Here is a 24,485-nt window from a genome sequence, read left to right on the forward strand (position 1 = left end):
AAAAAGTGACAAAAACCCTCCACTGCAAAGCATATAGCAAATGGAAATATTACTGTATTCTCATTTGCATGTCTTAGACAGGTCTGCAACCCCGCCTTTCACCATTATCACACAGCACTTCCACTGCAGCAAGGGATTCTGGGAAATGACATGCAAATGAGCACACAGTGCCACCTTTTTTTGCTTCAAAACCATTTTTAACATGGTTCCCTATAGGCTCAAGCTTGCTGCATGGTCACAGATATATGTATATGTGTGTATATATATGTATACGTGTGTGTGTTTTAAAAGAAAACTTGATAATAGGCATTCCATTTATGTATGCAGTCACGATATGGCTAGTGCAAGCATAAAATACTGTAGCAAATCAAAAGATAGATACATACTCCACCAGACTCCGATGAGATAGACACAGCAATGGAAGGTGGAATATCAAAAAAAATTATCTTTATCGTCCAAAGTACAGAAACCAACATTTCGGCCCGCCCTCCATCACCCTGAGGAAGGTCCCAGAGAGGACATAAATGTTGTCTTCTGTACTTTGGATGATAAAGATCACATTTTGATATTCAACCTTTCAGTGCTCTGCCGATCTCATAGGAATCTATTGGAGTGTATGTGTATATATACATATATACATACATATCCCTGATTTCACACAACTAATTTGATATTTGCCAAATGACAAGACCGTCGACACGGGGTATAGTTGCTACTGGTATTCCAAGGTCCAGTGAGTTGTTTCAGACTCTCCCAGGCCTGATAGTCATCATACAGTATGATATTCTTCATAGAAGCCCCAGTGTGGGAGCACACTTGTCTTTTACAGTAGCTCTCCCTACTCCCTGCCTGACTAGAGGCAGGAGCTGTGTCAAAGGACAATGGAGGGGCGTATGCTCCAGCGCCCTACACAGCATTGTAAAGGAGGAATTGGAAAAACACTGATGGTATAAATCAGAGGGAAAAAAGGTCAGATCATTGAGACAAGAGAACAAAGGACATCGATAGGAGTATGGGGGGGGGGGGGAAATAGACTATAAGAATAAAAAAAGAGATAAGAGCAAAGAGTTTAAGAGAGCGAGAAATTGCAACAAAAGAGAAAGGAATAAAAGAGAGACTTGGAGCAAAAGAGAGAGAGTAAGAGATGGAACAAAAGAGAGAGATAGATGGGAGCAAAACGGAGGGAGTAAGGCTACGGCCCTAGTGACCACGGCGGCGCACGAAAGAGTGCCTGGCGGCCCGTACATGGTAAATGCCACGATCTGTGGTCTATGTGGAGGGATGGGAGGCGTGGCCATGATGGGGGAGAGGGGGGTTGGGATGGGCGCAGCCATGACGTCAAAGCACAGTACTTCACTACCATTGGTCTACACCAGGGGTGCACAAACTAGAGGGCACGCCCTCCCCATTTTTCTGGGGGGGCGCGGCAGTTTCAGAGGCCCCGCGCTCTTCCTAAAGGCATTTAAATGAAATGCCGGGGGAATGCGTGTGGCCTCTGCAACGTCACTTACCGGGATTCAGAAGCTCATGGTGACGCGTTGCCATGGCAACGCGGCGGCACATGATGCAGCGGGGTCCTCTGACGCTGGTTGCCGCGGCGACGTGACGTCACAAGAACCCGGCAAAAGAGGTAAGGGAGCGCAAGCATGGGGGTGAGCAGGCAAGGGGGGGGCGCAGCTCAAATAGTTTGCGCACCCCTGGTCTACACTACCTGCACTCCTATTGGTCCACACTATCTGCCCTGCCATTGGCTGCCCGCACACCACGTGATCACGGAAAGACAAAATTATTTTCTTTCCTGTCAGGAAGCAGGAAGAAATGTGGGAGCACAAGAGTACTAATACTAATAGAGTGAGGAAGAGGAGGAGGAAAGAGTGAATGGGACATTGAAGACACAGCGCAGCATAGTAAGTGATGTGTGGGACCTTTCCAAGAGCTCGCCTGGTTACAGCTAGGAGGCGGCTCGAGCCATGGCTGAGTAAATACACACACACACACACACACACACAATATATATTTAAAATATGCACAAAAATGCCTCAAACTCACGATAAAAACATAGGATGAATGTTGTGGATGTTAAATTAACCCCTTGCCTTACATTTAAACATTTCTGTTAGCTGAACTGTCAATTGGTTTTGCAGACAATAGACCTTGCAATAAATTCCACATCCCCCTTCCATTTAAATATCTGCGCGGTAATCACTGGCTCACTTACGTCCACAAGGAATGCCAGACGCCCGCTCTCGTCTTCCGGCACTCCAGTGCCACATCGGTCTAACTCCTCTTTGGTGATTTGGAGTTTGTTTTTTATCTGATCCTCCAGACTAGGCAGTGACTTCTGCAAAAGAAATACAATGTACTGTACAACACTTCATACAAAGTAGTCTTAATATTTGCCTTGTAGTTTAACAAGTTGTAATTATTCTCAACATCAATTGCCTGAAATGCTCAATGGCGCTAATTCAATGTCCTGTGATACTGTTTCAACACATTAGGGAAGTCAGTGAACTCCATTCTTTTGCATTCATTTGGTTGGAGTCCAGAGGTTTCTCTGCACTGAAGCAGCTTCCCAGCACATACTGTACAGTAGGCCGCAGGCCAGCACAACTCCAGTCCTCGAGGGCCGCAAATAGGCCAGGTTTTCAGGATATCCCTACTTCAGCACAGCTGGCTCAATTAGTGGCTCAGTATGACTGAGCCACTAATTGAGCCAGCTGTGCTGAAGTAGGGATATCCTGAAAACCTGGCCTGTTTGCGGCCCTCGAGGACTGGAGTTGTGCAGGCCTGCAGTAGGGGTTTTGGATTTTATTACCATTGCAGCTATTTACATTGAAGTAGCCAAAAAATAAGCATCTTTAACGTCTTGCAAAAAGATTAATCTTTACAGGATTTTCCCCCTCAAACAAAGCAATGTGCAGCAGATCAGATAGAAGCACGTAACTTAATCTATTACTTTGACCAATACAAATTGCTGCAAACGCTATAGAAAAGTGAAGGGAGTAACTTCCAGCATTGCTGGAGGCCTTTGAGTACCCTCGGTTTTTTTCCAATAATGGACTCTGCATGTGTTTTAGTGCTTTCAATGTGTTAAAGTTAAAACAGAGTGAGAATAACTGAGAGGTACCAGTTGCATAGTCAGTGTATCTTGTGTAGCTTATGCAACCAATCTAGAAGAGGTGCTCCAGGGTTTGGAAACCTTGACAATGCTTGGGAATATGGGACACTGCATCAGATTGGATTTTGAAAGACCAGTATTTTTAAATCAATTCCTGTCAGCCAGTAGTAGATTTCCCAACAGTAACCTTTGAGCTCCTTTTACTTCTCCGATTCCTGTTTTTGTAAAAGAACATGTGTTGGTTATTATCATAGATACGGCTATGGAGTTGTGTCAAACATTTACAAGCTCTTTATTGTATTCACCTACAGAAGTAGCGTCATTTACTGCCTCCACTGCCGCGGACCGACAGGCTGAAATCCTCGGCAGGCTGCGGCATCCGAAAGCAGTAAATAGTGCGGCCCAGGAGGGTTAAAGCAGTGCTAATCATCCCGGGCCAGACAGTCTGTAATATCTGTACAGAGGAGTCCCAGAGAGAAGCTGTCTCTCTCTGTGTCACCCTGAGCAGCGATCGAATGTTTTAATATTTTTATGTACTGTATTAAGCAGAGGGACTCTGTAAGTGAACACCATTAATTTCAACTCTGGGGACTCCCTGATCCTGGAGATATAGACCTCTGTGTGGTGTGTCCCTAAACCCTGTTCCTAACACTAACCACCCACCCTTAGTCTCTAAGTCAGGGGGAACAGGTAAAGGGAACAGTAATATATATATATATATATATATATATATATATATATATATATCTTGTGAGATACCGCTCACCACAATAATGAATACAGTCATAGAGTACAATATAATTCCAGCTGGTGCAAAGGGGATAATGATGAAAGACACAAACACGTAAGGAGACAGAGAGTTCTCCTAAAAGATCCCCATTCCCTGCACAACAAAGCTGAAGATGGTATACAGGGTTCAAATACCCACTCGATAAGTAACTAAATTAGCTGTAAGGGGTACAGATAAGTAACCGCTCCCAGCACTGTGGGAGGACAGTTACCACTAAAAGCCAGATGGCAAAAATAATAAATACTTTAAGGATCAAAAAACGGCGCAATGACGCATACTCAAAACTACCATAAAAACAATTAAAACACACATAAAGGGTGACATTTAGTTCAGGGATATCAAAGGATAAATCCAAATGGACTAAATATAAATCCCCTAACAAAGTGCTCAGATCACAGTTGATGAGACAGAGTATGTAAATCAATGTCAAAATACAGATACTAATTATCCCTCTTGTCTCAGGGTGGGGTGCAGGTACAAATGAAGAATCAATAGATAAATGCTGTGAAACAGGGAACCGAATCAGAATTCTATTCAGTATGTTCCATAGTTAGTAACATTCATTGTATAAACAACATTAGGTGCAATGCGCCAAGTATAATGACGTCATGACGTCATGCCTTCATCGCGTTGACGTCGTGAAGGAGGAGTAACGGGTGAGATCGTTCCTGATGTGGTGGGAGCAGTTGGTTACAAATCGCACAAGTTGTATGCTTATACATAGCGCATTGCACCTAATGTTGTTTATATAATGAAGAATAGCCGGAGGGGCTCACCAACAGGGGGGGGGGGAGAATTCCCCTGACCATCCCAGCCGCCCGAGCCGGCTCAGTGATCCGCCGCTCCTCAGATGAACCGCGCGGCTCCGGCGGCCATCTTGGAATCAGGGACGCAGGGGAATCAGTCACCGGCGGCAGCGGGTCTCCGGGTGTTCCCCAGAGCAGCAAACAATTTGCGGTGAGGGGCCAAGCTGTCTGGGCGGTTAGGTCACTATTTATCTTTATTTTTGGGGAGTTTTAAAGGGGTATTCCTCTTGTTTAACCTTGGCCTCAGGATGGAGCCGATCTAACTTGCGGCTTCCCTGCTCCACGTCCTGGCCACGCCTCTCCCTGATACTCACTTTTTGATAAAAATAACCCTTTGTGAGCACATTCACATGTCTCAGACAGGTCTGCGACCCTGCGTTTCCCCATTATCTCCTAGCATACAGTGCTTCCACTGCAGCAAGGGATTATGGGAAATGACATAGAAATGATCATACAGTGTCACCTTTTATTTAATGTCCAAAGAACCACTATAAACGTATGCTTGCCACATTACATAGCTTTTCAGCACCGCCTGGGACAAAAGTGCAAAGCCAATAAAACCTACTCCGCTGAAGCTGAATTTGGAACAGGTTATTTAATAGCAATTTATAGCTCAGAGCTATGGATATTTCCGCTTTGTTAATTTAAAAAACCTGCATTTTGTCACAAATTTTAGATTTTGAGAGGAGAGAAAATCAATTTTGCATACAATACAATTTGTGTAAATTCAAACACTCGTATCTCTAATTATCACCAAACTGAGCATCTTGTACAGTAGCAAATTGTACTTGATAATCTCCTCCTTTCTATCATATTGCTAAACAATAAAGTACACAAATAGTCGATTGCTAATATCTCAGTGTGTCATAACATATATATGTACTCTTCTGTCATTGTACAATGTTATTGTCCTCCCTCCCACATTGTACTGTGCTGTGGAATATGTTGGAGCCTTACAAATAAAAGATGATGATAATAATAATAATATATTTCTTTTCATTGTTACTCTAGCTTTCTGGGAGGTGCTGGTAAGATGGGTATGGCCAACTTACATTAATGTGCTCCACAAGTTCAGCTGTGAGTCGCTGTGCTAGATAAGGAATTGTAGCTTTCTCTTCATCCAGGAGAATACTGCAAAAAGTTAGTGAAAGACAACTCAACATGTCACTAAAAACTGGGAAGAAAGAAGCTGGACATCAAATAATGTGTAATCTTTGTAGCGAGGGGGGAAACTGGAAACACTGTCAAATGATCTCTATACAGTAGGTGCTTCTCTTTGTTTTTCTAAAAATACTCACAAATTGCATCTATAAGGCCTTCCCCCCGCTGCCTACTACAGCGTCCGCTGTGGTGGACGCTGCGCGCACGAGAGCCCTCCCCGCAATGGCGCCGGGCCCGCTGCGAGGGGGGGCCGCAGCGCTCGCGCGAGAGCTACTCCTGCTCTCAATAGAATTGAGAGCAGGACTCGCGTCAAGCGATTAGGCACGCCCCCCGGCGGTTCAGCCAATGAGGGCGAACCTGCCGGGTGACGTCATGGCCGCGCCCCCGTCACTCCTCCGCCACGCCCCCCCCCCCCCCGGTCTCTCCTCCTGCAGTGAGCTGCAGACCGGGGAATCGGCTGAACGCGCCGCCAAAAGCGCGGCCACGCGTTACAGCGGCGTGACCGGGGCCTTAGCCTTAGGGGCATTTGACTGGGGAGTGTGTGTCAATCAAGTGTTTTCTTTACAGAGAGCCCATCCTGCTGTTATCAGACAATACAGATAAGGGGGGGGGGGGAGGAGGAGATAGAGGGGGCTCTAGCTGTTCTACAGTAATCCTAGGTGAACAGTGACACCAGAAAGGGAGCAGCCCGATGAAACCAATTCCATTCCAAACCCCAGCTCACCATGTTTACATACCTTTAGGTGTTGGTAAAAAAAATAAAGAAGGTATTAATTATCCAGATGCAACCCTTAAACATGTCATTGACATTAGTATATATTGGTTCTAAAATGAACTGCCCATCTACCTGCCATCAAATTCTGTCTCATCCATCCACCTGAACATCTGTTTTTATCTCACTGTTTCAGAATCACTGTACTTCTCCTACCAGTGGTACAGTATGTCACAGATAAAGCTAAACAGCAGAAGGAATTTTGGACTACAGATGGGTTAACCAACCCCAATCCGTTTCCCACGGATTGTGCTGTAGTATCTCCAGTTGTACTGTTATATATCCCCTCAAACCTCCCTCCAAACTAAACCGTCACGTTTTCAAACCTGAATTGCTCATGATCTTCAAAAAATGCCTTCTCTTTCTGGATGGCTTCCTTGAGGGAAAGTCTGTCCTGGATTTCCTGCTGCCCTCGGCATTTCACAATCATGTAACCTTTCTTTAGGTGAATAACATTGTTACTGACAATGTTTACAACATTATCTTCAGTCCCCTTGTCAATCAAATCAGGCTTTGTCAGAATTCCTGGATGGGAAGGAAGAGGAAGAATACAGATACATTTTTTTTTAGAAGAGGACAATAACTTTATGTATTCATGTTTCAGAGTCTTGCTTGGCAATGGGTTACAGAAATCTTCAGCAGTCAAGCTCAAATAGTTTAATGATGGCTCACAGACCCAAAAACAGAAAGTTGTTGTGTACAGGCTTATCTGGCAAGAAAAAAAGTAGACCTTTTTGGAGCAACTCGCTATGCAATTCAGAGTAGATGAAATGTCTAGTCTGACCATATCTTTGGTGACTTCACATGACCCATATTTTAATATGTTCACATAGGGAAACATGATATTGATACAGGGGTGTATTCACGGCCGACAGCAGAAGGGAGGGAGAGCTGGGACAAGTATCATGGGCACGGCGGCTCTGGGGCCCAGGGGGCTCTCCAGCCAAGACTGGAAGTTGGGCCTAAGCAAAAGTCGGGTCTAACGTCTGCAAAAGTTCCCTTGTGTGTGTGTGAGTGGCCCCCCCACCCTCTGGCGCCAACATGGGCTCACTCCCCTCAGCCTGCAGGGACCTGTGCAGCATGCTGCCCCCCGCCTCATGCACCACATGTACGCCAGGTCCCCCTATCAGCAGCCCTTGGTGTATTTCCTTTTTTTGTGCCTAAAGAATATCCCTTTTGTGTACCACAAATGTTGCTTTGCTTTATGAAAAGTGTGTCTGCTACACAAAAATTTATTTATTTTGTGGCCATTACACTAGTCAAGTAAACTGAGGACTTTCGGTGGTGATTAGTAATACAATATCTCTCAAAATTCAGTTCAGGTGGCTCTTTCCCGCAGCACGGCTTCTCCATCACAACTCGTAAATTAGAGCTTCAGATTGGCCAGTGACAGTCTGCTTATCAGATCCACGTCAAGTATGTTTTATGCATTGATGAACATGCGTAGTTAAGTATGGTGATCTCCCTCAAACTATCAATACATTGAAGTAGTCAGTCTAAGGAATCATTTGCGAACTTCTTAACAGAACATCATTTTAAGTAATGTTGATACATTAATCGTGCCTCCAATTGGTCCTTACAATACAAATATAAGTTGAAGAGGTGGCCAATTAAGAAATCTTCAAATTTTACATCCTACTAAAAGACTAGTAAGGTAGAGGAGAAGAGGGGCACAGCTCATGGCATCCACAAACGCAGAAAAATGAGGGCAACTCCAGACATGGAAAAAATATATATTAGCCTTTAATGATCAGCTTGGGAAAGTCCTGAGGGATGAAACGTGATGGTGCGTGGTCCTGTACTGTTGCCAAGCTGATCATTAAAGGCTAATATATATTTTTTCCATGTCTGGAGTTGCCCTCATTTTTCTGCGTTTGTGGATGCCATGAGCTGTGCTCCTCTTCTCCTCTACCTATCTGGTTTCTTCTTCTGAGGACTGCATGCCGAGGAATCCAATTATCTGGAACTACAATTGACAGGTAAAGGGCATTAGCCCCTCATTTGTTACCTTCTATTGCTGGACTGTGTTATATTATACCCCAGTGGTGAATTTATACATATTGGAGACCAAGTTTGTGGTAGCCGTGTGGGCACCACCAGGTCCCTATTTTTCACCCTGGGATGTTCATTCTGGTCAATATATTACTGTTCCTGGATTGTGGATTCATTCAATGGAATTTATATTATCTGAGCTTACTGTGGTGATGCACCCACTGTGGTGATACCACACTATCTAAGAGACTAGTAATAATGCTAATTATGAGCTCCTTTCAATTGCAAATTACTCCATTAGGTCTACATGCATACAGCTCTACACGGTAGTAAGCATTATGTTTCACAGCATCTTTACCTCTCAAATGCAGGAAGTAGAATCCAATGGGGGAAGGAATAAACGGTGCACTGCTTGGAAGAAAAAAAAAAGCAATGGACGCTGGATCGCTGAAAGATTGTTAGAAATATTTATTGGTTATCAGCAACATGTTAGAAATAAAAGGAAGAACAAGCAGAGAGACCTCTGTTTGGAACATGTTGCTGATGGCCCAATAAATATTTTTAACAATCTATGAGCGATCTAGCCTCCATCACTTTTTTTTCAGCAGTGCACCGTTTTTTCCTTCTCCCATGGGATTCTACTTCCTGTATTTGACTACAAGCTGGGAGCACGCTACCTCCGAATATACAAACATAATGGTCGTGAGTAATACTTTAAGTGATTTTATCATTGATATTCACTCTTTTCTAAAGATATTGTTTAAGTCTAACTCAAGGAGATATTAACTTTATGTTGTGAGGGGGTCTGTATTTCCACTTTGTGGTGTTCTACAGACATCCCCTCTGGGAGCTATTACTAAGGTTTTCTCTTCAAACCGGTGAGTAACAATGACTTTTCATATATATGAAATTCCTCATGCATATCTGGATACATTGTTTTTATAAATACCATGACAATATACTTAACATATGTTCCATATACAAAGAATATTATGGTACATCATTTGTATACTCTAGAGCAGCAGTGCGCAAACTGGGGGGCGCGACCCCCAGGGGGGGCGCGAGACTGCCGGCGGAGGGCGCGGGGTTTACAGAGGCCCTGCGCGCTTCCCGAAGGCACTTAAATTAAGTGCCGGGGGAGCTGCAGGGCCTCTGTAAACCTTTACTTACCTAAGCTCCGGCGGCTTCCTTCCTGCATCGCCATGGCAACGCGAGGTCATGTGACGTCACGTTGCTATGGCAACGTGACGTCATGACGCCGGAGCGCAGGTACGTGGGGCTTAGGGGGGGCGTGGGAGTGAGGGGACGCTGGCAGGGGGGCGCAGGGAAAAAAGTTTGCGCCCCCCTGCTCTAGAGCAGGGGGGCGCAAACTTTTTTCCCTGCGCCCCCCTGCTGGCGGTCCTCTCACCTCTGCGCCCCCCAACACTCCCGCTCCAGCGTCATGATGGCACGTTGCCATAGCAACGTGGCGTCACATGACCTTGCGGCGTCATATGACGCCGCGTTGCCATGGCGACGCGTATGAGAAGACACCGAGCCAAGGTAAGTTAGGTTTAAAGAGGCCTTGCAGCTCCCCCGGCACTTAATGTAAGTGCCTTCGGGAAGCACACAGGGCCTCTTTAAACTCCACGCCCCCCTGCACTCAGTCTCGCGCCCCCCAGTTTGCGCACCGCTGAACTAGAGCAAGGGTGCGCAAACGGGGGGGTGCGGGCGGTTGCAGAGTCCCCACGCTCTTCCCCAAGGCATTTAAATGAAATGCCGGGGGATCGCGGCAGGCCTCTGCAACGTCCCTTAACTTGTCTTCGGCCATGCACCCTGTAATGTAAGTCCTGCTAGCTGCAGGCTGTAAGGGGTGAATCTGTGGCTTGTTGTCCCCCCTTCATACCCCTCTTATGAGTGAAAGAAGTAAGGTTGTGAGTCATGGCTTGTGAAAGCCTATCTGGTATAGGTATAGACCATGAGCTTGTCCAGTGTGCAGCTTGGTGACGAACTTCCAGTTTCACCGGAAGTGACGTCATCACTGGCACCGGGCTTGAGCTGGCCTGGTGGTCTCGAGACTGGCGATTAATGATGAAGTCACCAAGATGGCGTCCGCAGAGCCGGTTGCACCACCGCTTGTACCAGAAGCGGGGAGTGTGAGCCTGCGGCCGCCTGATGCCTTCTTCTGTGTGGTACACTGCCAAGGAAGGGACTATCGAGTCTCAGGGGTCGCTCAGTCTCCTACTTTCCGTTGAAAGGGTAAGCCCTATCTACTGGACAGGCCATGGACTTTGCTATGCCCCGACCCTAGCAACCCATAGTACTCTTACCGTCAGGTAACCCGTGCACTACCTCTATTGACTGTTGCTTAGAGAAAGAGTCCCTGGGAAGGTCCTGGCCCATGTTGTTCATTGTTGTAACCGAATCAATCAGGGAGACTGCGGGTATACCCAAGGGATTCTGCTAAGATACCCAGGTTTCTTGTGCATCACCTGTACTGATGGTGTATAGAAAGAGAATCTAATTGATTCTGCCAAGACATGTCGGTGGCTACAGCGGAGTTGAGAGGTACCCTGTCACTGGCCGTAGTATCACAGGTTCCCATTGTGCTACCCCTATGCTATGCTCTGCGTGGGTGACGGCTTTTAGGGACAGGGTACATTTGAAATACTACCAGTAGCTCTTCCCATGCTCTTTATGTTAAAAGAGCCAGTATGTATTATCGCTTTCACCAGTGGGTGATTTGGGTCTCTGGTTGCATTATGGTTATGTACAGGTACTATTTTAATGTATGACCTGTTTATATTGCAGGTTCTTGACTGACGGATGGTGCAACAAATTTGGTCACAAACGAGGATGTTGGGGATTTCACCCAGGGGAGACTGTAACAGAATATGTATTTTCTACCTCTCTTTCCCCACCCTGTTATGTAAGTCCTGCTAGCTGCAAGCTGTAAGGGGTTAATCTGTGGGCTTGTTGAACCCCTTCATACCCTTCTTATGAGTGAAAGAAGTAAGGGGTTGACACATGGCTTGTGTAAGCCTATCTGGTATAGGTATAGACCATGAGCCCACCCTTCTGGTTCCTCCTAAGAAGGACTGCCAATTTAGTCAGTCCTGTTCCTGCTCTGGAAGAGAGAGGAAGCAGTAGAGCTATCAGTCTCTCCTATGGCAGGAAGAGCATGCTAACCCCAATCTTTTGAGCTGGGGGAACATCAGATTCAGCCCCTCTACTACATGGGGCAATGCACCATCCAGAGGTATGGAGCCTCTGAGACCTTGCATCGCTATTAGGAGATCTGCAGTGGATGTCCCCAATAAAGATCCTGTTCATAATATACCTCTGTCTGAGTATCAGTTCTTGGGCAGAGGGAGAAAGAGTGCAATAGTGGGGTCTGACCTCCGAACACCCTGGAGTTCACTACTGCTGGAGGCACCATGAGAAGAGCTCAGAAAAGAACCTACACCTGTCCTGATCTCCATACTATCGCAGATCCAACTTAGCTCTCCTGATCCAACTGGTACTTGCACCACACACTAGGTAGCATAGGGGGGGAGAGAAACAGTGCTACACTTGCAATTGCTTCCAACTATCCTTTATGGACCCCCACAAAACACTGTTGTATCAACATTTTCAAAGGAAATGAAATTCTTTGATAGAGCTTTTATACCTTTTAGAAATGTCATTATATGAAATAATATGTGTGCAGTACAGACACTGCGATAGTTCATTAAGTGTTAAATGAACAAAGAGTCTATTAAAGGGGCAATCCCTCCTAGGACAAACATGAACTAATATCAGTGGCATTTGTAAGGGGTCTCACCTGGGTAACATAACTTGTTTACCAAAATCTGATACCTATAAGTATTTTTTTAGGTTAGATTTGGGGGGGAAGGGGGATTGCATGTGGCTGCTCCCTTTTTTGTGATGTCACTGTGTTCAGCAAGTGCTTGTTACAACCCCTCCTCCCCTTAGCTTTATTGGATCGCTGGTAAGGACAGGAGGTGGGAAATGGGTAAAAAAAAAAAGCTTGATTACAATCACTTCCCCTTTCAGATGCTATTAAGAAATTCATCTGTCCAACTCTGTAGGATTGCACCTTTAAAGGACACTTTAACCAGCGCTTAGCCGGTGGTCTGATTTCCTTCGCTACGGACCCAATCTGATATATTTTGTGTTTATTCATACCAAGAGTCCTTTCTCCATTAGGATCCACCTCCCGGGCCATATCAAGGGCTTCAGTTGTTGCAATATCAACATTGCATGGCACCACAACTAGGCAGATTGTTTCTTGTCTTTCAATATATTTTGTTATGAGTCTTTTAATCTGTTAAAAGAAACAGTTGTCTTAGGTTTTGTTAATGCAGGAATCGGTGCGCTCGCAATAACGTTCTTGTAACTGCCACAGGTGTTCTGTACAACACAACATGTGGAAGTCTATCAGAGCAAACACAGATAAAACAGGCACTCCAGTAGACCTGTGGAGAACCAAAGTGAAGATCTATTCAGAGGATCGACGATTCAGGGTACTGTATCTTGACAAAGGTCTGAGGGGGGACCGAAACGGCGATCCTCTGAATAAATCTTCACTTCGGATTTTGATAAGTCCACTAGAGGGCCTGATTCTTCTCTCTAAAATGTAGTGCCCGACTAAGTAATGGCAGTGATTCAAGCCGTACAATGATTGCAAACCATGCAGTATTTTCATTGAGTTACCACAGTACTAACAATGCTAACTATTAATACGAACTGATGCAAAAAGACAGAGCAGAATGAGGTATACATCTATTGGTGTCTTTAACAACATTGATTCTAAAAATCAATGAGATTGATGGGACACTGAGTCAACTATAGTTATTGGTATTTTACTGTATGGAGATGACACATCAGTTAGGGTTAGCACTTTGCAAATTATTACAAACAATATTTCTTCAGCACTTAGGGTTACAAATGTCACTGAGAGAGAGAGAGAGAGAGAGAGAGAGAGAGAGAGAGAGAGAGAGAGAGAGAGAGAGAGAGAGAGAGAGAGAGAGAGAGAGAGAGAACGAAAAAATGAGAGAGAGAGAGAGAGAGAGAACGAAAAAATGAGAGAGAGAGAGAGAGAGAGAGAACGAAAAATTGAGAGAGAGAGAGAGAGAGAACGAAAAAATGAGAGAGAGAGAGAGAGAACGAAAAAATGAGAGAGAGAGAGAGCGAGAGAGAGAAATTGTTCATCAGGCACTCACAGGAAACTTAGATCAGTATACCTATAGATTTATTAACTACAAGTATAGGTAAACTGATTTAAGTCTCCCGTGTGTGCCTGATGAACAATACAATACAGTATGTAGATTATCAATCAAAAATGTCAGTGTAGCCAGGCCAGTGATTACTGTTATATGAGTGCATCTTCTCCTGTGCTCTGATATATACAGTGACGAGAAAACGTTTGTGAACCCCAATGATATATACGGAAATTCCATCGTTTTTTCCATGATAACTTTCTTGAATCAAAACCAATGTCCAATAGGGTTTAAATTAACCAATTCATGTCTTTTGAAACAAAATTATGTATGAATTAAACAAATAATGAGTAATTAAGAGTCAGGGTATGTGCAAAAGTAAGTTAAACCCTGGTTTTATCAGCCAAATTAAAGGGGATAATTAGAATCAGGTGTTTAAATAATTGAGTAGACCTTTATTGGTTAGTTTGGGAGGCCGAACCCTACAGAATATACAAATCAGAACCTTTGCGAGTTTGGTCTTCATCATACAGGTGTGTGAAAACACGTCATGCCATGATTAGAAGAAAACCGATGGGAGAGACTGACCAGCAGTTACAGGAAACGCGCAGTTGAAGTCATTTCTGCTCCAATAGGCGCCACCAGGTACTGAATCTAAAGGTTCACATACTTTTTCACACATGGATATTGAATGTTGAATCATTTGTGGATAAATAAATGTTGAAAAATTACCATGTTTTTGTGTTATTTGTTTGATCAGGTTATCTTTATTTATTAAGAGTTAGATTAAGATCTATTATAGACTAAAGCTGTAAAAATCCAGACATTATTGAAATCCCTGCTCTCTGATTGGTTAAAATTCCGGGCATTATTCATTCAGTAATGCCAGGAGTTTTTGGCAGCTTGCAAAGGGTTTATTTCTAGCCAATCAGCTTTTCCTTTTGTCAGAACAGCTCTGAGACAGGGCAGGGGATTGGTCAGGAGGCAGGAACAGCTCTCAGACAGGGCAGGGGATTGGTCAGAAAGCAGCAGCTAGGCAGTTACTCCTCCCCCTCCCTCCGTGAACATAGATCCAGGGACACAGTGAGAGGAGGAGAGAGTGTGTTTGTAGCTGCAAAGTAAGTGTCTGTCTGCAGAGTTTGTTTGTAGATGCTGTTTCAGTCTTTTTAGTGTGTGGGTGTGTGCTTCAGAGTGTGTGTGTGTGTGTGTGTGTGTGTGTGTGTGTGTGTGTGTGTGTGTGTGTGTGTGTGTGTGTGTGTGTGTGTGTGTGTGTGTGTGTGTGTGTGTGAAAGTCTCATGCAGTGTGTGTGTCTGCTGCTGCAGCAGAGTTTTTGTCTGTGTCTTCTGCAGCATGTGTGTCTGCTGCAGTGTGTGTGTGTGTGTGTGTGTGTGTGTCTGTTGCAGTGTGTGTGTGTGTGTGTGTGTGTGCAGCTGCAGAGTTTGTGTGTGTGTCTGCTGCAGTGTGTGTGTGTCTCTGCTGCAGTGTGTGTGTGTGTGTGTGTGTAGCTGCAGAGTTTGTGTGTGTCTGCTGCAGAGTTTGTGTGTGTGTGTGTGTGTGTGTGTGTGTGTGTGTGTGTGTGTGTCTGCTGCAGAGTTTGTGTGTGTGTGTAGCCACCGAGTTTGTGTGTGTGTGTGTGTGTGTGTGTGTGTGCGTGGCTGCAGTGCGTATGTATCTGTTGCAGAGTGTGTGTGTGTGTATCTGCTGCAGAGTTTGTGTGTGTCTGCTGCAGAGTTTGTGTGTGTGTGTGTGTCTGCTGCAGAGTTTGTGTGTGTGTAGCTGCAGAGTTTGTGTGTGTGTGTGTGTGTGGCTGCAGTGCGTATGTATCTGCTGCAGAGTGATTGTGTGTGTGTATCTGCTGCAGAGTTTGTGTGTGTGTAGCTACTGAGTTTGTGTGTGTGTGTGTGTAGCTGCAGAGTGTGTGTGTGTGTGTGTGTGTGTGTGTGTGTGTGTGTGTGTGTGTGTGTGTGTGTGTGGCTTCAGTGTGTGTGTCTGCTGCAGAGTTAGTGTGTGTGTGTGTGTGTGCTGCAGAATTTGTGTGTATGTTTATGCTGCAGTTTGTTTGTGTGTGTGTAGCTGCAGAGAGTGTGTGTGTAGCTGCAGTTTGTGTGTGCGTGTGTAGCTCCAGAGTTTGCGTGTGTAGCTGCAGTGTGTGTGTGTGTGTAGCTGCAGTGTGTGTGTGTGTAGTACCAGCTTGTGTGTGTAGAGCTGCAGTGTGTGTGGTGCTGTTGTGTTGTATTGTATGTGTGTGTAGCAGCAGCAGCAGAGTTTTGATGTAGCTACAGAGTTTGTGTGTAACCATAGTTTGTGTTGTGTGTGTGTTGTGTGTACACACACAGAGGGGGCGACAGTGTGTGGATATAGATAGCTGCAGTGTATGTGTATATAGGAGGTGCTTTAATGTATTTACCATTTTATTTTAATTTAAAGATCTATATAACTATACAGAAATGTCTATTATTTATGAAATAAGCCTACATTTAGCCTATAATAGTAATAATCCTCTCAGAACAGGGCATTACTGGCCAACAATGCCCTGGCTGGGTTAAAGTCCTTCGGCTTCGCCTCGGGCCTTCAACTCTTCCAGCCAGGGCATTATTGGCCAGTAATGCCCTTTTCTTCTGTGATTATTACTTAAATAACATTAGGTTTGAAATATGTGAAAATCCTAAGGGGTTCACAAACTTTCTCTCGTGTGTGTATGTATGTGTATATGGGCATTGTGTGAAAAAGAAAGTACACCCTCTGAATGCTATGGTTTTACATATCAGGACATAATAACAATCATCTGTTCCTTAGCAGGTCTTAAAATGAGGTAAATACAACCTCAGATGAACAACAACACATGACATATTACACCGTGTCATGATTTATTTAACTGAGCCCCCTGTGCTGGAGCAGGGATATCCTTAAGACCTGACCTGTTGGGGTTCCCCGAGGACTGGAGTTGGGAAACACTGGTTTACTCTAATAACCTGGAGTTTTAATGTTTTTTCAGACTTATTACAATCTTATCCATGGATTTTACATTCATACTGTTAAAAACAACATAGCCAATCATATTTAAATGGCATCAATGGTTATTAATGAAGAATATCCCATTACTTTCAATGGGACTTGTTTTTCTTTCATGGAGAAGGAGTGGCTCAGTGACACATAACTAACATCGTTTAACATCTTGAGAATTTGAGCTGAGAATGTTGAAACTAAATATTCATCCTGATAAAATTGCACAACAAGTTGACAAATTCTCACCTTGTCTCCAATGTCTCTTGGCTGATTTCCTACAGCAACCCGGGCAATTCCAGGCAGATCAATCAGTGTTAAATCTGGAATATCGGGAGAAGTCACCTCTAAGCTTATTAGCTCAGAGCTGATCCCTAGTCCTGGACCAGCCATGGCATCCTGAGCTGCAAAGAAGAGAACAAGAGTGGGAAGATCATTGAGTGCAGGGCCTCAGTTGAAAGATGAAAGACTGTTACATGCATATGACATATTTTGTCCAATGAGATTAGTTTAAATACATATAGACAGTAATATACCAGTCCAAATAATGTGCTAAAAAGTTAAATGAATGGTAAATCTATTACGCCCAGTAAAATGGCTAAATATCACACTCTAAACTCTAAAGCTTTAGTAGTCAAGTTCTTGTGAACTACTTTTGTTTTATCTGCGTTGCGTATTATGAACTTTTGGCATCAGTCACTACCTACAGTGGAAATATTGTGTGCTTAACTGTTATCAGCCCATAATATCCACTCTTTCAGGCTAAAACCAGCTGTTTTATACTAATTAGGGTGCTTATTACCTGGCCCTAGGAGACAGAGGCAATCACTAAAATATCCTCTTATTACTGCTGTGGATAGCCTTAATTGTTTACTTTGGAGTGACTTATTTTTTCAGGGTGTACTGGGGTATGTGAGGACAATATACATTTATAACATCTTATCCTCATATACTACATTGTTATACCATTTCTTCCCTCTCCCCCTGAGGCACCATTTGTAATACCAACATTCATTACATGGTGCCAGAGCCTCATTGTTCATCTGTCCACCCTATAGATTTAGGTAGTGGACCATATTAATTTATGATTTAATACTTTTTTTAATCATTAAACTTTAGCGTTGCGTGTTTTTGTGAGTTTTTTTCATTTTTTTCAGTACATATCAGTTATAATTTATTGTATTCAATGATTTTCCTTGAGTGCTAGTTGTATAGGGGTCTCCTCCGCCTGTTTTGGTTAAGGAACCCTATAATTATTGGGAATTTCTGCAGAACCTCAAACCCTCTCATAGTGAGTCTGAGATCAGATGCATTGTAAGGAACCCCAACCCTCTCTAATAGCGCGTCTGAGATCAGATGCATTGTAAGGAACCACAACCATCTCTAATAGCATGTCTGAGATGAGATGCATTGTACATTCTTCTACAATACAATTTTCAAATGTCCTGAACATTGCAGGGAACCCTTTAGGGATGTCTAGGAAACCCAGTTCAAAAACACTGGGTTAAGCTGTTGGAGAACAAGGATAAGTTACTTGACAATATTTGTTTATACTTTTTGCAGTGTTTGCCATCATTCAACACCATTTAATATATGCAAAGCAAATCACCCTATTTTAACTGGTGCAAAGTTAATCTGACTAAGTACGCTAATAGTTTTTACACTTTACTCTACCAGACAAAATATGAAATCCCATGCACATAGGGCTATGAAGAAACTATAAGGGATCTGTCCAAATATCCAGGATGACTGCTGACAGGAAGTGACATCATCTTCTCCGAAGCTGCCACGGCAATCTTACTGCCTGGCAAATCCTGCCCTTATCCTCCTGACAGGAAGTAAGCCTTGCTTTGGACCTGATTGCCAGCAGCTGCCTCTGGCCTTTAAGTAGCAGGTAGTTGCTATCCAACTTTGCCTTGCCTTTGTTTTGCCTGCCGCCTGTCTCGATCTTGGAACTGAATCTGACTACCCCTTGCCTGCCGCCTACCTTGGAACCAGACCTTACTACCCCTTGCCTGCCACCTGCCTCGACCTTGGAAACGGACCCGAAACGGACCCGACTACCCTTTGCGTGCCACCTGCCTCAACCCCGGAACCGTACCTGACTACCCCTGCATCCCAGGCCTCTGATCCCAGGCCAAGGTTGGTGTATTACTCCCTACCTCTGCCCTGTGGGTCCATATCCTGTCCTGCAGTCAGCAACGTAACAGAAACATGCAACCTTATAACTGTAGTGCCATCATTTTTAGAACCATTTTTATGTTGCAGGTGTAATTTGAGTACAGTGTACCACATTATGATGAGAACTTTTTGGCTGAAGCAGTAACTCAGTGGTACTGTCACTGCCTTTAATGTAAGTGAACACCATTAATATTGCATTGTAAGCCCTCTTTGTGACCTTGGAAAAGTCACCTTATCTACCTATGCATCAGACAGGGCTGTTGCCCCAGGCCCGGAGGAGGAAGGAGCCCGGCCAAAGAACAGGGCACGACTTCCGACAGGCTCGCTCTCCCAACTGTCAGAATGGTTCTTGGACACCTCTCCACAATCAGATGCCAAAAATAGATTGTAAGCTCTATGGGCCATGAACTCATTGTACCTACAAAATTTGATGCAAAGCACTGTGTACATTGTCAGCGCTATGAAAAAAGAAATATTAATATTCTTATCTGTTTACCATGCAAAAGGATGGACACACCTTAGAATACAAATGAAATTACTGGAACCAATTGGGTTTTTATTAACTTTTCTTTATGTAGCATATTCAGATCTGCAGGCAAAAATACATACAATACATAAAACCAGCTACTTAGAAATATTCTCTAGAGAGCTTCAAGTGAATAGCCATTTACAAGCGATAACAGCTATCACTTAATAATTCAATAATTAGAACCCATTGTTAAAAGTATATTTAAATTGAAGTATCTATCATAAAAGTATGTATTTACATTGCTACAACATACTGTAGTACTACAAATAGAAGCCATGTGTGAGACAGGGTTCATTTTTGCTTACCTTTCATTATTTCCTTTTCAACTTCAAAGGGGGTTTCTAGTTCTTGGTTAATCGTCAGATAGCTGATTTTTCCTCTCCAGTCAGTGTCCTTTTTACCCTTAATGAGTTTAAGTTCTAAAGGGCACCTGGTAACAATTCCTGCAATATTGAAACACACATATACTTTGTAATATAAATGTATACAAACTTCCTTAGGCCGCGCTTATACATACATACATACATACATACATACATACATACATACATACATACATACATATAAAAATTAAATAAAATTATTCATAGTTATTTGTTGGTCTGGCCCCTCGGAAAATAATTTGAAGAGTACTTGTTTAAGAAGAAATAAACACACAATCCCAGCAAGCTCAAAACCCAATACATACATAAAAAGGAGTGCTACTGAGCGTGGCCAAATGTATACAAAGACAAAAATGCCCAATGCTACATCTAAAGTGACAAAATACATAGTTATAAACTTCAATGTTAGAATTCTCATGAGTGTCATTTTGTTGATATTAAAACTAATATTGAAGTATTTTACTATGTATTTTGTCACATTGGCTGTAGCATTGGGAATATCTGTCTTGTGTTGCATACATTTGGCCATACTCAGTAGCAATATATAGCAGTATATATACAGGCATACCCCACATTAACGTATGCAATGGGACTGGAGCATGTATGTAAAGCGAAAATGTACTTAAAGTGAAGCACTACCTTTTTCCCACTTATCGATGCATGTACTGTACTGCAATCGTCATATACGTGCATAACTGATGTAAATAACGCATGTGTAACATGCTCTATAGTCTCCCCGCTTGCGCACAGCTTCGGTACAGGTAGGGAGCCGGTATTGCTGTTCAGGACGTGCTGACTGGCGCATGCGTGAGCTGCCGTTTGCCTATTGAGCGAGATGTACTTACTCGCGAGTGTACTTAAAGTGAGTGTACTTAAACCGGGGTATGTCTGTAGTAATTACTGGCATAAAACATCAGTGCCAATTCATTTAATATACCGTTGGACGCCCAAGGCCAATGCTGACATTAGTCCAGACTATAATGTGGGGCGGAGTACTCTCAATCATTGAAAAAGCAGCAAGCAAGTCTAGTGCAGCAGTTGTGGTCCATGTGACTGGGGGGAATGGGGAACCCAGAAGGTGAAGGTTGATTTGGTGCAGAAGCTCTGGGGCTGCTCGAAATAGATAGAGCCTCCAGTCTTCAAGGATCCCTAAAAGGTCAGGTTATAAGGATGTCAATGCTTGAGCACAGGTGGTTCAGTTAAAATGACTGAGTCATCTATTGAGCCACCTGTGCCCATGTGAGGATATCCTTAAAACATGGACTGATATGGCTAATGGAAGGCTGGAGTTAGGAATCAATGCTTTATAATGTTTGAAACTGCCCACCAACAAATAAGTCTATACACTGCTGAGTGATAATGTCCATTAATAAGAGAGGCTTCTTTAAAGGCGCAATCCATGTGGTTTTTTGTTGTTGCTTTATTTGATAAAACACAGTATTGAAGCGAGTGGTTTCCAGAGCTGAACCCCGTTAATTTCAGCGATACTTACCTCCGGCAGCCGAACCGGATGACGTCAAGGCTTCCTACTGGCCCACAGGACGCAGGAGATTTGAAAAGCGGCCATCACATGTACCCAGCTAGTCGAGCGGGGGGCGGGTGGTCCCCAGCTGAAATTAAAGGGGTTCAGCTCCGGAGCCCCCCATGCTTCAAACTATGTTAAAAAAAATTCTCAAAGAAAACGACATTGACTGCCATTTTAAGTACCCCGTTCACATAACGCTAAAGGGTAACTTGGATGGAGAAGGAAAATCCCTCACGCATTCTTCTTAAACAAAAGACAGAAATGCCCAATGCTATATCCAATGTGACAAAATACATAGTAAAATATTTCAATATTAGTATTCTCGTGTGTAAGGGTCATTTAGTTAATCCCTTTGGCCAAAGCGTTACAAGCCTGCAGCCACTTCACGGCATGACTAGTATGCAGGTCCTAACACTACCTGTGAAAATTCACGGTTATCTCTGCTGGAGGTAGAATGACCGCAGTGCGTCTGTCCTGCACAGGAACATGAAAAAACCTGCTACTTTAAAAAGTGGGGTGAGGATCTTAACCACTGGGAGGAAGGGCACCTAACCTCCAAACAACTGATACCAGTTGAAAATTAAAATTAATAAACACACAAAACCCAGCAAGCTCAAAACCCACCACATATTATATACAGACATACCCCGGTTTAAGGACACTCACTTTAAGTACACTCGCGAGTAAGGACATATCGCCCAATAGGCAAACGGCAGCTCACGCATGTGTCAGCACGTCCTGAACAGCAATACCGGCTCCCTACCTGTACCGAAGCTGAGCGCAAGCGGGGAGACTATAGAGCCTGTTACACATGTGTTATTTACATCAGTTATGCACGTATATGATAATTGCAGTACAGTACATGCATCGATAAGTGGGAAAAAGGGAGTGCTTCACTTTAAGTACATTTTCGCTTTACATACATGCTCCGGTCCCATTGCGTACGTTAATGTGGGGTATGCCTGTACATTGTTTAGTTTCCTTATTATTGCAAATAAAAGTTTAATACATAGTAATGACCAACCTAACTACAATGGCCCATATACATGTGTCTTCTGGTGCCAGAAGGTGTTCCATAGTAGAACATTGCTTAGCAGACATGACCTATGACTGGAATCGAGACAAGGTTAGTGCAATTGTAATGATCTTGGTGCTTTGGTTTTGACCATCAGTGCCCCTCTGTTGCACCAGTGAAACCCTTAATGTGACACACAATGTGTAATGATATGATCGTATATGTAGGTTAGGCTTTGGTAGAGGAGCGGCAATTTCATAATACTGTAGTTTATAAAGAAGATTCTTCCCATGCACAGCGTTATTGTCAGGATGTTGATTGAATGATGTCGCTGAAACAAAAGCCCCTAGATGACATCATTAAGTAATACAAATGTAGCCATCTTATCTTTAGGTCTCAATGATTGATGCCCTAAAAGGACCCTTGTATTTGTCTAACTGAGGTTATTATTATAAGAGGGCTAACATACCAAAGATAATCTAAGCCAGGTGTGGCCAACAGTAGTCCTCAAGGGCCACCAACAGCTCGGGTTTTAAGGATATCCCTGCTTCAGCACAGGTGGCTCAGTCAGAATGACTGACCTGTTGGTGGCCCTTGAGGACTGGAGTTGGCCACCCCTGATCCAAGCCCTTCGCTAACGAGGGGCCTGCAACGCATTGCTTTGTAATGTGTTTCTGGTCCCTCTGACAGCGAAGGCTTAAAACAGAGAATACTGACTGGGTCCCGGTAGGTGCAGTGCTGCATAAAAGAAAATTAGCACCCTAATTGGACGCAGCACGTTATCACTGCAAATATTTCAGAATGAAATGGTTGTAAATTAGAAGAGAAAAATCCTCACCGCTGCCTCTGGGGAGAGTGATTCCCGACAGCGCTTCCAGAACCGAGCTTTTCCCAGAGCTCTGATCACCAATGACAGCGATTGCTGGTAAAGCCAGGTCTCTTTCTACCCCCAGAGCTCTCAGCGAGTCAATGAGGTCGATACAGGGGCGAATCTTCTCTTCATAGTTGTCATACAAGTAGTTAGACATTCTGTTGGAGCAAAAATACATTACATACACCTATGCACTTCTTTAACCCAGGCTGTGCTGAAAAAGCTGAGTAATACGGCAGGCATAAGCTTATAGCGTCCGAGTTAAAATGGACATGATGGAAAGAGTGACACACCGAGTGCTCATTTGCATGTCATACCCCAGAATGCCAGGCGGCAGTGGAAACAGTGTATATGCTAGGAGATAATAGTGAAAAGCAAAGTTGCAGACCCGTCTGAGACGTGAATGTGCTCACAAGTGATATTTATATTATATTTGCATTATACATACATCCACTGCATACTGCATACATTCACAGCACACTGCATACACTCACAGCACGCTGCCCACACTTACAGCACACTGCACACACGCACAGCACACTGCATACACTCACAGCACACTGCACACACACACAGCACACACTCACAGCACACTGCATACATTCACAGCACACTGCACACACTCACAGCACACTGCATACACTCACAGCACACTGCACACACACACAGCACACTCACAGCACACTGCATACATTCACAGCACACTGCACACACTCACAGCACACTGCACACACGCACAGCACACTGCACACACGCACAGCACACTGCATACACTCACAGCACACTGCACACACACACAGCACACTGCACACACTCACAGCACACTGCATACATTCACAGCACACTGCATACACTCACAGCACACTGCATACACTCACAGCACACTACACACACTCACAGCACACTGCACACACTCAGCACACACTCACAGTACACTGCATACACTCACAGCACACTGCATACACTCGCAGCACACTGCACACACTCACAGCACACTGCACACACTCACAGCACACTGCACACACTCACAGCACACTGCACACACACTGCACACACTCACAGCACACTGCACACACTCACAGCACACTGCACACACACACACTGACACACTGACACGCACAACAGTCTCACACAGTC

The 24,485-nt window shown here is 44.0% G+C and overlaps 1 protein-coding gene across 1 annotated transcript in view; it reads right to left on the reverse strand.

Moving 5' to 3' along the window:
• LOC142491317 (interferon-induced GTP-binding protein Mx1-like) overlaps positions 1-24,485 on the reverse strand; it is a 69,798-nt gene that overhangs the window by 11,733 nt on the left and 33,580 nt on the right. The window contains 7 exon segments of the mRNA XM_075593706.1: positions 2,219-2,341; positions 5,767-5,845; positions 6,974-7,172; positions 12,807-12,945; positions 17,094-17,248; positions 19,860-19,997; positions 23,316-23,506. Of these exon segments, the coding sequence (XP_075449821.1) occupies positions 2,219-2,341; positions 5,767-5,845; positions 6,974-7,172; positions 12,807-12,945; positions 17,094-17,248; positions 19,860-19,997; positions 23,316-23,505 (1,023 nt within the window). The 5' untranslated portion in view covers position 23,506.

Source organism: Ascaphus truei, chromosome 3 (assembly GCF_040206685.1).
Source record: "Ascaphus truei isolate aAscTru1 chromosome 3, aAscTru1.hap1, whole genome shotgun sequence".
Lineage (NCBI taxonomy): Eukaryota > Metazoa > Chordata > Amphibia > Anura > Ascaphidae > Ascaphus > Ascaphus truei.